The sequence below is a fragment of the Macrobrachium nipponense genome, chromosome 11 (genome assembly GCF_015104395.2).
Source record: "Macrobrachium nipponense isolate FS-2020 chromosome 11, ASM1510439v2, whole genome shotgun sequence".
NCBI lineage: Eukaryota > Metazoa > Arthropoda > Malacostraca > Decapoda > Palaemonidae > Macrobrachium > Macrobrachium nipponense.
Genome location: NC_061087.1, coordinates 48286636 through 48301970, shown reverse-complemented (window position 1 = coordinate 48301970; position 15335 = coordinate 48286636). Strand labels below are relative to the sequence as shown.

The 15335-nt window shown below is 39.0% G+C and overlaps 2 protein-coding genes across 2 annotated transcripts in view; one reads left to right on the top strand and one right to left on the bottom strand.

Annotated features, from left to right (window-relative positions):
- LOC135208633 (cytokine receptor-like) overlaps window positions 1-15335 on the bottom strand; it is a 278711-nt gene that overhangs the window by 8662 nt on the left and 254714 nt on the right. The gene's annotated exons all lie outside the window — the stretch shown is intronic.
- The window catches only part of LOC135211020 (uncharacterized), a 24576-nt gene continuing 11330 nt past the window's right edge, over window positions 2090-15335 (top strand). Inside the window, exons 1-3 of the mRNA XM_064244090.1 lie at window positions 2090-2340; window positions 7225-7343; window positions 7884-8066. Coding sequence (XP_064100160.1) covers window positions 2090-2340; window positions 7225-7343; window positions 7884-8066 — 553 coding nt within the window. The remainder of the gene's footprint in view (window positions 2341-7224; window positions 7344-7883; window positions 8067-15335) is intronic.

Sequence of the window (15335 nt, the reverse complement as noted above, 5' to 3'; positions counted from 1 at the left end):
AAGAGGTTAGGACCTCCTCTAGGGCAAGACTTCAAGTCCCCTCATTTCCAAAAACCTAGGGGTCCTACCCCACAACCATCAAAGACCTACTTCCTCCTGGAAGTATGGCCACCAACAGTTTCCCCCTTCACCAAGGAGGGAAATTGACCATTCCCAGTTCCGCTGCATAACCTGCAACGTAATAGGGCACTCCACTAATTGGCCTGGGTGTCCTAGGAAGCTAAGAGCAGCGGACACTGTCATTGCAAAAGGCTCAGCGTTCCACAAGAGACAGGAACCCCTATCTCCCATCACCATGGGCACACCAAGAGGTTTGGTACCTCTGGGACCTGTCCCAGGTCCATCCGACCTCAACTCCCTGCCAGTGCCACTTGGGAGCACTGAGCAGTGCCATGCTCTGTCCAGCCTGGACGTAGAGCCACTACAAACCTTAACCTCTGCGCCTGGCCCCGGGCTAGCGCTGTCGCCCAAACCGCATCAAGGATACTCCTTTGGAAGCTCCTCCAAACCGCATGGAGCTTAACACAGCCCATTGCCCATCTCCAGTCCACAATTCTTCACCATCACCTCTGTTGGCTGAGGATGAACCTCTGGCAGACCGCTTCATTACACCTTCACTGGACGACCAGGAACTGCCTGACCAGGAATCAGCCTGGAGTCTTACCCTTACGACGGCTGTCGCAGCAGCTGGAGTGAGGGCCTCCCATGCAGTAGTTTCTACCTCTACAATGGTTGCTGTGGCTGCCGAAGTAAGGTGTTCACCTGTAGTCCCCAGGGCTACCACTACCTCTGCTCCTAACGGCGTTTCTGGCCTTTCCCCAGAGTTGGTGCCTCTGTCACCTCCTAGGACTGGTGTAGCCAGGCCCTGGAGGAATAAGAAGAAGAAGAAGAAGGAGATATGCAAATTCACCCATTAACCAATGAGCTTCATGCTCTCCTTGGCACCTGTGCCCTAGGCACAGTGTCCCATTCAAGTGCAGAGTGATCCTGGCACCAACCCAGAGAAGGTAGCTGGCCTGATCTCTGCCAGTAGATTTATCCTCTAACCCCTAGAACTTGTACTACTAACCCTCACTTAAATGTCATAATTACCTCATCAAATTTCCATCCTGGTACACTTCTAATCACTCATCCCCATCAGGCATTATTACCTCACCTTACATATTTTAACCCTTCAGGTCAATAAACCTCCATTACTGCTACCACATTCTGGAATGATTGCGTCCTTTTTTATTAATTGCATAAGTAGGTTAGGCTAATTAATTTAGTACCAGGGCATTAGGGTACTTGCAAGTAGAATTTTCAAAGTAGCCTTAACTAGGGATAGAGTAGCCTGTCATCACAGACGACCATTAGTTCTCATTTAGTCTAGACTACATTATTAATTCAGTAAGTGAGTACACTTAGCATCTCCACCTATAAGTTAGGTAGGCCATTGTATTTAGCCATGTCGCTGCTGTAAAACCTCAGTTAGAGAAAGAGGACTGTCTAGTCAAGGTGAGATACTTATTAGCCAAGGCCTTCACGCTCGAAAGGGAGTGAATGCCTTCTTCGTGACAATCAATTTCCGTTTCTGTATCCCACTCCAAATCATTGTAATATGTGACTTTCAGCATGCATTAGCGTTGAGTAATTCTGCCTTTTCACTTGGAGAGAATTTGTTTCATTCCACCTTAGTGAAATTTAATTGTTGTTATTCCGTCCTTTAGGGATGCCATTCCCAGGGCTTAGTGCCTGTGTTACCCCTTAGGAATTTCCCGTTAGTGCACTCACAAACCCATTCCTCCAAAATGGCGCACAACCGCGCATTAGAGGAAATGAAGGCTTTTACTGAAGCAGGGGGAGCCATGGCCCTGAAGGACCACGAGTTAACTACTTGGGTAGCCAAAGAGAGGGAAAAGGCAAGAGTAGAAAGGGAGAAGGAAAGAGAATTCCAGGAGATAAGAGAAGAAGATGCATGAGTAGAAAGGGAGAAGGAAAGAATAGAAAGGGAGAAGGGTAGAGAAGAAAAGGAAAAAGAAAGAATAGAAAAGGAGAAAGACAGAGAGAGAAAGCAGCAGAAAGGGCCAACACTGGCATACAGCCCTCTATGACCAGGTCATCACACTCCACCCTCGGTAGCATGGGCAACCCCATCCAACTGTGGAACAAGTCCGAGCTGGAGGCCTTGTGTAATCACATTGAAAAGGTCCTGGAGAACTTCCAGCCTCCTCCCGCCAAAGTAGCCCCCATCTTGGGGAAACACCTTGAAGGCAAAGGAGCTATCACCTTCCAAGCCCTCCCCGCTCATGAGCAAGGGGATCTCACCCATGTAAAAGCCTTCAAAATCACCCCTGACAGGTGGAGACAAAAATAGAGGAGCATGCTGAAGGAGTCCGGCAAACATTGTCGGAATGGGTGGCAAAGATGATGCCCGCTCTCCAGAGGTAAACCAGGGTATCCAATGCTGTTCCTGCAGATGAGATCTTTGAACTTTTCCAGTTAGAAGATTCCTTGTCATATGGCCCTCCTGAAGTTGCCACTTACTTTGTGGACAAAAATCCAAGGACGATCGTGGAGTGCTGTAAGTAGGTGGATGCCTGGGACACCCACCACCCACTATAAAGTTTCCTAAACAAGAAAATTCCCCTTGTCACTTCCCCTCTTGCCAACTCTCAGATGATGCAGTGCCAAAATAATCAGCTACATAAGCCTGTGTGAGCATTGTAGCAAATCTGGGCACTCTTCAGAGCAGTGCCACTCTAAACCAGATCCTCCACTGTCGACTCCTGCACCTCCTCAAAATGGACATCACCAAAATAGTAAGCAACCAGACTTCTTTGAATGCGGCATCCACTATTTCCTCGTCTACCTAAGTGTCAACTGGCCTCTCTCCCTTGGTTAAAGTACCCCCATTACCTATAGACCGTTCTGAGGGGACCGTTGGACTCCCAACCTCCTCCCCCTCCCCAGTGCCTCTGGTGGAAGATAGACTTTCAGTGACGTTCACCAGCCCTCATGAATCTCCCGGGCCTATCTCCTGAAGTTGCCACTTACTTTGTGGACAAAAATCCAAGGAGCTATCACTTTCCACCCGTGTAAAAGCCTTCAAAATCACCCCTGACAGGTGGAGACAAAAGTAGAAGAGCATGCCGAAGGAGTCCGGCAAACATTGTCGGAATGGGTGGCAAAGATGATGCCCGCTCTCCAGAGGTAAACCAGGGTATCCAACGCTGTTCCTGCAGACGAGATCCTTGAACTTTTCCAGTTAGAAGATTCCTTGTCATATGGCCCTCCTGAAGTTGCCACTTACTTTGTGGACAAAAATCCAAGGACGATCGTGGAGTGCTGTAAGTAGGTGGATGCCTGGGACACCCACCACCCACTATAAAGTTTCCTAAACAAGAAAATTCCCCTTGTCACTTCCCCTCTTGCCAACTCTCAGATGATGCAGTGCCAAAATAATCAGCTACATAAGCCTGTGTGAGCATTGTAGCAAATCTGGGCACTCTTCAGAGCAGTGCCACTCTAAACCAGATCCTCCACTGTCGACTCCTGCACCTCCTCAAAATGGACATCACCAAAATAGTAAGCAACCAGACTTCTTTGAATGCGGCATCCACTATTTCCTCGTCTACCTAAGTGTCAACTGGCCTCTCTCCCTTGGTTAAAGTACCCCCATCACCTATAGACCGTTCTGAGGGGACCGTTGGACTCCCAACCTCCTCCCCCTCCCCAGTGCCTCTGGTGGAAGATAGACTTTCAGTGACGTTCACCAGCCCTCATGAATCTCCCGGGCCTATCTCTCCCCCACAAGCCCCCATCGTGGATGTGGATGAGATTGATCATGAGGGGTCTGGCGGCTGGCAGACACAAACAAGAAGAAAAAAGAGACAAACCTCTTGTTTGGCGTCTGGACTAGAGCCTAACATTCGTGTTTCACCTCGCCCGAAATCTGAGGAGAGATATCACATAGCAATTCACAATCTGCATTCATCAGTGACGCTAGACGCCATAGTGGAGAGAGTCGGGTTTCTTACGGGCTCTGACCTCCTAATCTCCCATGCAAAAGTAAACATAAAGTGGGTCACGGGATTACCTGCTCATCTCAACACCTTGATGTTCTTAAAGGTGAGAATTTCGACATGATATAAGTCTCAAGATATAACCTAATCTGGGACCAACCTCCCTCCCCAAGGGGAACTTTCTGACACCCCAAGCAGGGTCACTTCCACTGCAAGTGGCAGCCAACCTCCCACGGCAAGTGACTGCTCACACCCCCTGGCTAACCCCCCATCCACCCAAATGATCAGTACTTTCATCTCCCATCTTTGTGAGTAGCCATGGATGCATTAGATATAATCTCTTGGAATATTTTTGGCTTTAAGCAGAACATTCCTCTCCTAAACATGTTCTGCAAAAACTTCAAAGGCATCATTGCATTACAAGAAACACTCCTCTGGCCACATGACCTTGCCATTTATGATTCAATACATGAAGACTTCAGAGCCTTCTCGACTTCATCGATGCAAGTTACAGATCAAATCATAGCCGGTCGCTCAAAAGGAGGCCTTTCTTTCCTGTGGCACAAATCGTTAGACACGATGGCAGATTGCTGGGGGTGCAAGTGACAGTAGAGAACTCTAAAATCCTAATAATTAATGTTTATATGCCCTGGGAAAATAACAATAATGTTGATCAATACTGCATGATTCTAGGTGAGTTACACAGTATTATTCACGATTCTCCTGCTGATCTTATTTGTATAATCGGGGACCTTAATTCTCACCCCACACAACAATTTTATAATGAACTTACTTGCTTCTGTCAAAATCATGCTCTCCAAATTAGCGATGTAACGCTCCTCCCTCCCTCCACCTACTCATATGTACAAAATAGAGCGGGCTCAATTACAACCTCTTGTCTGGACCATTGCATCACATCTTTACAACTTCATGACTCTATCATGTCCTGCAATATTCACTACGATCTTGCAACAGGCTATGATCACATCCCATTACAGGTGTCATTCAGTACCACATCCCTACCTACTGTGAACCCCCTAACTGACCACTCACCAGCGGTAAACTGCGATTTTAAAAACCATCAGAAAACCAGATACTTTAGGGCGATCACAGAAACCAGGTTGCGGTCAATAGTTTAACCAGAATCTACAATCTTAAAACCTCTTATACCTAGTCTTGCCTGATTGCATCTATCACTTTTCAACGGGCCACGTATTAAAATAGTAATCAATACCAGAACGCAATAAATTAGGCAGTTTATTTTCGAAAGATAGTAGACTTTTATTGTAAAGACATTACTAAAAAGGAATTTAAAAGCAGTCTGTGGATAAAATCTATCAAAACAATATTACAATTCCCTCATGTCGCTTAACTGATTTACCATGTAAAGCAATTTGCAGTAAAAAAACTAGCTTAGGAACCGTAACAACTGGCACTTGAGGAGGACTGTACACATTTTTCAGAAATAGCCTAATATGTTTAAAAACCAAATTGGGTGATTAACCTTTATTGGCAAAAACTTTGACCAAGAATTCCACCTCCTCATGGAACAAAGTGAAACTGTGGCATCAATTATAAGCCCTGTAGATTAAGACATTCCTGAAAAAGTTTGTTTCCTGTAAACCGAGAAAGAACTCTCAGATTTATCAATGAAAATATCTAGCAATGGCAACTTATTATTCACCTCTCTATCTAATGTCAGTTTTATAGGTAATGAAGAAAACTATAAGCTGGTATGTATTTTCAAAACTTAAAATAGTATTATCAACAAATCGCTTATACAGCAAAGGTTTACAATGTGACGGGAGATCCTCCGACCACTTTCCCTCGTGAAAAACCAAAAACAAATGAGCAAAAATACATGAAATGATGCTACCCATTGCTACCTCATCTACTTGTAGATACAACTCATCATTAAACATGAAGTACTTATCATTACATGTCTCTAAAAGTGCCTTGAATCTATTCTTTGGCAGATCTGTAGAAGAGTTCCCGTCCTTATGCATTTTATTCACTGCTATGTCAGTGGTTTCATGAAGAGGTATGTTGGTCAATAATGATTCAGTATTCAAGACTGCATACTAATTCAAATAAATTTTTTAGAGAATAAATAGCGTCCGTTACAATATTTAAAATAGGTGCTAAGAATTTCGCTAAATTATATGACGGAGTATTATGAGTAGCAACAACCGGTTTTAAGGGTTCTGGATCTTCCGTCATCCCTATAAAATAGCGGGAGAACAACCACACACACACACACACACACACACACACACACACACATATATATATATATATATATATATATATATATATATATATATATATATATATGCTTAAAAAATCACAGTAGATGCACATGACTTCATTAAATAAGCGAATATATATATATATATATATATATATATATATATATATATATATATATATATATATATATGTGTGTGTGTGTGTGTGTGTGCGTTTTGAACATGATAAATACATAAATAAAGATACTAAGCCACGAAGGAAAGACAAACAACGGAGTAGCTGCAAGATCTTTCGACTCAACGTCTGATATACATGAGAAACGGAGAGTACAAGGAAGGGTCGTATAAGTGACAGATAAGGATTATAAGGAGATCAGTAGTACCTAGAATCCAACACACCTGGAGAATGAGTAACCTTTCCAAACAAGCATAAACATGGACTTAATCTTTTTGTTCTTAAATTGTACCCATGTTTATGCTTGTTTGGAAAGGTTACTCATTCTCCAGGTGTACTGGATTCTAGGTACTAATCTCCTTATAATCCCTATCTGTCACTTATACGACCCTTCCTTGTACTCTCCGTTTCTCATGTATATCAGTTTGTCAGTTAAGTAAAGGACGTTGAGTCGAAAGATCTTCTAGTTACTCCGTTGTTTATCTTTCGTTCGTGGCTTATATATATATATATATATATATATATCTATATATATATATAGATATATATATATATATATATATATATAATTTAAGTAAGTGTGTGTGTGTGTTACACTCGTCTCACGATTCCTAGACAAGAAAATAAAAATGGAATAACATTTAGAATGTAGACTGAATTTAGATAAATTTGAAATTTGTTATATCAAGTTAAGAAGCGAAATTAATCACAGAAAAAAATCCTGTAAGAACAAGTGCGTACTAAGGCACGGAGTGTCCTCTCCACAACTAAAGAATCCATTTCCTTCTTCATGCAGAAAGGACGGAACTGTTCTGATCAGATGGACCACTCCATGTGAGAGCTGGGGATCTTCAATGAAAGAGGTAGTTGTAGAGTACTGCAAAGGGCAGCACGAGAAGGTCAGCAGCTGCGAAAGTGAGTCCTTCATTGCTTTCTTCTTTTCTAGCATTTCGTCTTCTCATGGCGCACTCAGTTTCGAAATCGCTACCTGCAGAATACATTAATTTTGATTTCCTGATGAGAACGTTCGCAACTATTGAAAGTTTGAAAAACAAAAAGATTCGGATTATGATGATCATCTGGAAAGTTTTCCATTGCTTCATTGGACTAGGCGTGGTTCAACAGCAGAGTCCTTAACCTTATGTTTTTCAGCGCTGCTAAATAAAATAAAAACAATTATTAATGCATTCAAATTTCGTATTTCGAGACTGAAATGCATGTAAAGGTTCGAACCCATTTTTCTCATTACCCTTCTGCTTTATATATGAATGAGATCTTTCGCACTGAAGGTTCATTCAGTTTGAGCAGTCTGACTCAATAATTCGTGATTCTTATTATCGGGGTTTCTTCATTCTAATGACTGAAATTATATCGGTAACTTATTTTAAGATAACTCAAACACAATAGGTAAAGGACGCACGCATTAAGATGCGCATCTTCTTTTTTGATTGACAGCAACTAGTGTCAGAGGATTGATTGCTACGTCAGCCAGCGACTGCCTCAACGACGTCATTCTGTCTGGGCTGTCACCGGCCACCAAATATACTGTCTGGATTTTCTTGGGTTCATCCCAAGAGCTTTCTTCCCAGAGGTCACGTCGTCGCGTCTTTACAACGCAGATGACAAAGGAGATGAGACGTAAGTAGAAAGCTATTGCCGGTTATTTTAAGCTGTCAGATATTATGCTGAAACACTGACTGCATTCATACAATCACGACTATGGCTAAAACACGTCTACTAATTTTTTCCTGAACCACTTGACCCAAAGCAAACTTTTCTTAATATTTCATTTCAAGTCACAATTAATGTGTTTTGAAAAGTGAAAGAAAACTGATATTGGTGGAAGATTGGTCTAAGGTGACGATATCTACATTAAATTTTGATCCACTGAATGACGGATTGTTGATGAAAATACAAGCAGAAAAATGAACAACAAAAGTGAAAAAAAAAACCAGTAGAATGAAGAGTAAAATAGGGAAAAGATGTCTCAAGAAACTAAGTTGAGAACAGAAAATGGACGAGTTGAGCGCCCTTTGGAAAAACACCTTGGGATACCATGAGGGTATTCGTTTGAGATCTATGTCCACTACTGGGAGCCGTTCAATTTGAGCTTTGTGCTGAATACCAGTTGATGCCAGAAATAAGAGTAAAATTCTTCTCCGCGTCATTTCAAAAGGAAACCGTAGAAACAATAATTAATTTTGTATTTAGTTCTGATTTAACTTGACCGTGGGCAATAACGTGAATGCGCTAATCACCCTATTTTTCTACTTGCTACACGTTATATGATTTGTTGCCTAGATGTATTTTGTGTAACGAAGAGAGGAGGTGATCTCATTGAACTGACACAATCGTTTCTTTATCACTAAGATTGTACTTATGCGTACAAATATTTTTAATTAATAGGTCTGGTCTCTTCAAAAAATATCTGGCAGTGGTTTAAGTGCAAAGAAATGACTGTTGCTTTCGTGATGACGGAACTGCGTCCACGTTTACTATAGCAAATGTGGTATTACAAAACTAAAATAAGTGACAAGTCTGAAAAACGTGACTCAAAAATAGGAATTCTTCTGTATATTATGTTTTGCATTTGTAGAAGAGAAGTCAAATTGACCAGGAAGAATAGCTGACTTCACATCAAAAGTGAATGCAGCCAAATTTGTAAGTTATTTCATAAATTTTTGTTTTATCACAAGTAGCTTTCAATGACATTTTTACTTGACCCTCGAACGCCAATATTCGGCTGATGCACGACCTTCATAACGAGGGAATCATCATTCACGGTGTATAAATGCAGTTTCATAGTTTATGCAAAATCTCAGATAAATGTGTATTTTTGACATATCAGATCTTAAAGTTGTAAATAAATTTGATGGTTTAAAAGATCTTCTTTGAGGACTCACTCACTGATGGTGGGGCTCAAAGAACTTGACCGGCCTCATCTCCGGCTGAAGGTGAACAATACATAGTACGTAACTCTCTCCTGATGGGGCTCACTTTCATCACCATTGCTTTTTAACTTTTACCAGAGCCTGGAACAATGGCCTTCCCTGAAATAATGAGCAGAGAAGCGCTTTGGAAATTCTTCTGATGAAATGTGTTACGGCAATGCATATATGTTAGAGAAAATAGTGATGCCATCGTGTGATCATCTCTTTACTTACTCTACATCAAAGTTCTTGAAGGAAAATGTTTCCGAATAATGAACTCAGAAAACTGATATTTTACATAAGACATTCCAAGATGTTAATTAAGGTTATAATGTCTGATTTACCTTTTGCTACATTTATATGATTGTTAAAAAAGGTTCCAGAAACGTCTTGAAGCACTTAACAGTTATAACAAAATAGTGCATTAAATGTCATCAAATGAACCAAACAAAAACTAATTTCAGTTTTCTTTTGAAGATTGAAAAAGAAACCCACAAAATCACTGTGTATAACGTGTTTTTTTAATGAGTATTTACACTTTATTTTACTCCACACTCGAGTGCTCGAGTGTGGAGTAAAATAAAGTGTAAATACTCATAAATAAACACATTATACACAGTGATTTTGTGGGTTTCTTTTTCAGTGTCATTAAAAAGCAATGACACACTAATACCAAGCAGGTAAATAAGAAAGACCAAGCATGATCACTCATTCCACTAACTCAAGTGCTCAAACTCGACCCCAAGAGCCACTTTCGACCATTACCTCCTACCGTTTGAGAACTTTTGTCGTTCCTGTTGATGAAGTAATCCCTTGTGTAGAAACACTTGCCAGTCAAGTTAATATTTCATATATTACTTTAATTCTTCTAATGATATATAGGCCTTTTCATGGGTGCAAATGATCAATGAAGTGAAAAACTCACAAACACCAGAAGAACTCGGACCTTACATGAATGGGAAATCAGAAGCCTTGTAATGTTAATCAATCAAGGGGTGTGACATTTATAGTTGAAGAGGAATAAGATCTCCACAATCATATTATAGTTTGTACAAATATATAGTAAATGTATCACATCAGGCAGCTTACCAACGTTCTACAGCATGGCCACTATGAGTGTTATGACTTTCTACACGAAGTAAAAACTGTGACTGTCAAAATCTGTAGATAATATCATCTAGTAGCTAAACTGTCCTAAAAAGTTCTTCCCTTTAATGCTTGTTAGGATACCAGCCTTTGACAATCTTTTCATTTTGCTCCAACATGCACATGTCCTTGTGTTAACTGTGGAAAGGTTTTGTTTTATTGGTACCTCATTAAAGGTGCATGTGGGTCGACCTCAACCCGAGCACCCAGAAAAATTTGTGCAAATTTTATTTTTTCTAGAATGCTTCACATTTTTTTTTCTAAAATCAATTTAAGCATTGATAAAAACTACTGAAAAGATAAATCATACCCATCTACAAATTAAATATTTATTACAAATATATTAAAAAAGTATATACAAAAAATCATTTACGAAAATATTTACAAAAAATATAAAATAAGCTATATACACACAAAAACTGAAGGAATCCTTCCTAAAACTACTATTTACAATAGGTGACTGTCAGAAAAGGTGTCAGACCTATAGAGGTCAAAATCTGAAAGAGAAAATAAGGGTAAGTTGTTTTGGCTAAAAAAATTGTCAAAATCTCATGAAATTGTTTTGGTACCTAAATGAAATTGGAAGTGGCTAACTTTTTTTTTATAGAATAAATTCATATTATCCTAGAACGGAATTATGTAAAAAGATCTGCACTAAATGTAATTTACTGTTATATCAGGGGCAAATTCTAAAGGTCATTTTTTTACCTCATAGGTTCACCATGAAAATTTCCAATAAAAATCATTGTAACTATTATAGAATATGATATTTATGCATAAAAATATACCAACACATCACAAATTCTATAGAAAACAAGAATATATAGAGATATGCCAACTCACCTTTCGGATATGTAAACAAAATGACCACAATCCACACCAACTTCGACTGCCAAATCTGCCACCTGAACTATCTTACTTGCACTAACATAACTAGAAATTGAATTTGCTATGGTGAACCTATTGCTCTTTTTTTTTTTTTTAAATTAATAATATATGAGGGTGTATAGCCATTATTGCAGTTAGGAAGCTTTGTCATAAGATAAAGCTCAGAAATGTTATTCTCTCTCTCTCTCTTTCTCTCTCTTCCTACAGTGTGTCGATTGTTTATTGACATAAGCTGATGTAATCTCACACTCGAGTTGTTTGCTATAGAGGTGTCAGCAACCTCTAAATTATCATGAATCTCACTTTCTAATTCCATTAGAAGTAATTTGATGACATCCATGCCCAGAGAATACTGCCTGCTGGCCATTGTTGATGAGAACTGCAAAAAAAAAAAAAAAAAAAAAAAAAAAAAAAAATGCAAAAACTGAGAAATTGGCATTTGAAGGAAATTGGACCAAATGGCAATGTAAGGCATCTCAGCCACAACCAATGGCATGCATATGGCACACACACCATCCAACCACAGTTTCTAATAATACAAAACTATACCAGTATCAACAGTGTAGACAGGAAATCACTACTTAATAACTTTGCCTTTCAATCCCCCACACGTTAAAAGTGCGTGGGGGTCGAACTCGACCCGAGCAATTCTCAGAAAAGGGGGAAGGACAAAGGTAAGGCGAACGCAGGTTCTGACATGATTGTAGTGTATGGATTGCTGGCCTGTTGATCACAACCAGATTCGAGATAGAAGATGATTTACAGGAAAAAAAACATGTTTTTTGGAACACTCCCCTGGTCATGCGCGACCCGTCGCACCTATCCAGGGCGAGGACTAGCCCACAGAAACACTGTTTACTTTTCATGGAGTGCTCCATATTAGTTGTCAGAAGGGGAATTCTAATTATTAAGTGTTTCTGATCCAGGCAACGCGACGTTTTCAGTCCTGATATCAAGTAAGAGCTAATTGTATAGTTTTGGAGTGCATCTGAGGCTATTCTTTTGTTACTCCACCCTTTGACTGTGTTAGACATAGGAAGCCGTTCAAATATTGTGGACACCTATACTCTGTTTTTTTCATCTGTCCATCCGCCTGTGGTGTTTTTGTATGGTAACACTGCGTCCCGGGCTTTCGATAGTTACATTCAGCTTACATTCAACGATTATAATAATATCCTTTTTCGAATATTAACGGTGTAATTCGCATACAGTAAATTATTAAAACACTTTTCAGTTGCAAATGTATATCCAGATATCCTTTTATTTACCTAAAACTTACACATAGCGTAACTATCGAAAGCCCGGACGCAGTGTTACCATACAAAAACACCACAGGCGGATGGACAGATGAAAAAAAACAGAGTATAGTCATGATAGTTTGCTGAGTAATTACAAATATTTTAAAAATGGTTTTAGCTACATTAGGGACACAGTGCAACTCAAACAATACCACTCAAACATTTTCAGCTGCTTAATTGTCATCCATTCCTTAACACTGGTAAGAAAATAATTCATTTTTCATTAGTCTTTAATATTGTTTTTTTATAAAAATAAAACTGGGTGTCATCTGCAAATGGCTTGAACTTTACCCCATGTTTCTGTAGTATGTTTGACATCTCAATCATACTGGTAGAAAATAGAACTGGACCTAATAGTTTTCCTTGTGGTACTCTTTTTCATATTTCACAACATCTGCCACACAAGCAGTTTCTTCAGTAATACCAGTGGACTGTAAATAATTTAGAGGAAGTTCATGAAAAGCATGAAAAACCCCAGCGATGAGATCAAGCAACACCAGAATGCTACGTTTGCCTTCATCCACCATTTCTAATGGATCATTGACAACAGAACATACAAGAGTTTCTATAGACTATAATTGTCTACAAGCGACTGACCATCGGGCCAAGTATTTACCTTATCCAGATGACTGATTACTTCCTCAGGAATGACATTTTCGTTATTTTGGACATTAAAGGTAAATTCGGAACAGATCTGTATGACCTCAAACTTTGATGGTCAAATATACCTTTCAAATCTATTTTTGCAAAAGCTGCTTCCTCAGATGTAGCGAACTTTCATTTAGAAATACTATTCACTTGATATCAATAAAACAAGAAACATTTTCTGTCCAAAAAGTTCATATATTGGCGTCGCAGCATATGCAGTTTGCTTTCTACCTAATAACATCACCGTTATTTATGTACACTATTCAACTGAGTTAATCTATCATATGTTCCTAGAGTTGTATTTATCCAATTCAGCATTGCACCAAAAGTAACAATTATGTTCTCAATTTCCTCCTTAGAAAAGTCAAGAAAATTATCAGCTAGTTGTTGGTCACTGGAACCTTTGGAGAACTTTTATCCTTTACATACCCAGTTAAGCTACCCAGAAACCTGTATAATTTATTCATAACAGTTCCTGCATTTCCGATTTTCTGATATACAGTTTTTCTTTTCCCCATTACATAATTGTGGTGACTTCTAACTGTTCTATATTCTTTCCATGCACCTTCATTCTAACATTCGCCATTTGTCCTCTATGTCTTTTTTCCCTCTTCTGTCTCAGAATCTCACCACTGAACCAGGGTGACCTGTCCAGAATGATTAGACATATCCTTACTAAGAGGCGCATATTATTGTGTTCACTTTTATTCACCCTACATAATTATTCATAAGACAATTTGCACAGTCTGCTCTCAACAGATCAAGGTTGCCATGATATTAATAACTTACATTTGTTCTTTGGAAGACTTCATTACTGCAAGTATGTGGAGAAATATTTATTTTCTTTACCACATTGTATTTCAGTTCAGTTATTATAAAAGATGTAAGATTATGCATGAGGATATGGTGCACTCCCTGTGTGTCTAGTTGACTTTGGTCCACATTCAACATTGTTAACCTATTGATTTTATAAAAAAACAACTGTTTATGGCTCTCTCAATTCTCCATCCATAGACTAAGGTCCCCAGAGACACAGACCTTTGTAACAATCATATCAATCGTTTCTAGGAGTATGGTAAATTCGTTTATGAGCACATTTACTCTTCACCGTGGTGGAATCTAGATAGTAATAAATGAAATTCTCTAATCTCAGTATTTGAAGTCTACTTCAAAATATTCAAAATTAATTACCTGGGTTCTCTTCACAATTACAAGTTGTAAAGAACTGTTAATAACAGAAAACTCCTCCCCCAACTATATAGAGTCAGTCAATAACATGCAGTGGCAATCTCCCTCCTGAGCATGTGACCTCGGGTGGCCATATTGAAAGATCTTGGTCCAGCTCATAGCACTATACTGTAGAGGCAAAGTACAACGGCAACTTTTTCCCCTCCTAGTTTAATTATTATAAGAATATGTTATTTTTTATACGTAAGTTAACCATCACTGTAAAACATAGTTCGAAATATTTCTATTCAGAGGTTTATTGTAGTCAGAGTACAGTATTTACATTCTAATTCATACAATCTTAAATACATATTATTATTATTATTATTATTATTATTATTATTATTATTATTATTATTATTATTATTATTATTATTATTGTTATTATTATTATTATTATTATTATCATCATCATTACTGAATACTTATACACTAAATATTCACTAAATACTAACTTTCACTAAACCCTAAACAGTCGTTAAACACTTACCCACTAAACATTCACTAAACTAAATAATCACCAAGCATTCACTAAACACTTACTCCTTAAATATTCTGGATAAAAGACATCCACTATCACACTAAGCTCCGGCTCAATTTGTGTGGTTACCAGACCTTTCAAGAAGCCGCAAGAATCTGCAGCGGCGGCCTGGTGGAAGACCACCAAACTACATAGTCTTGGTATGCAAATAGCATCACCAGATATTTACCCTCTATGCTCTCAACCCACCTTCAATCAGAAGGAAAGAACGTATGAGAACCAGCCGGCA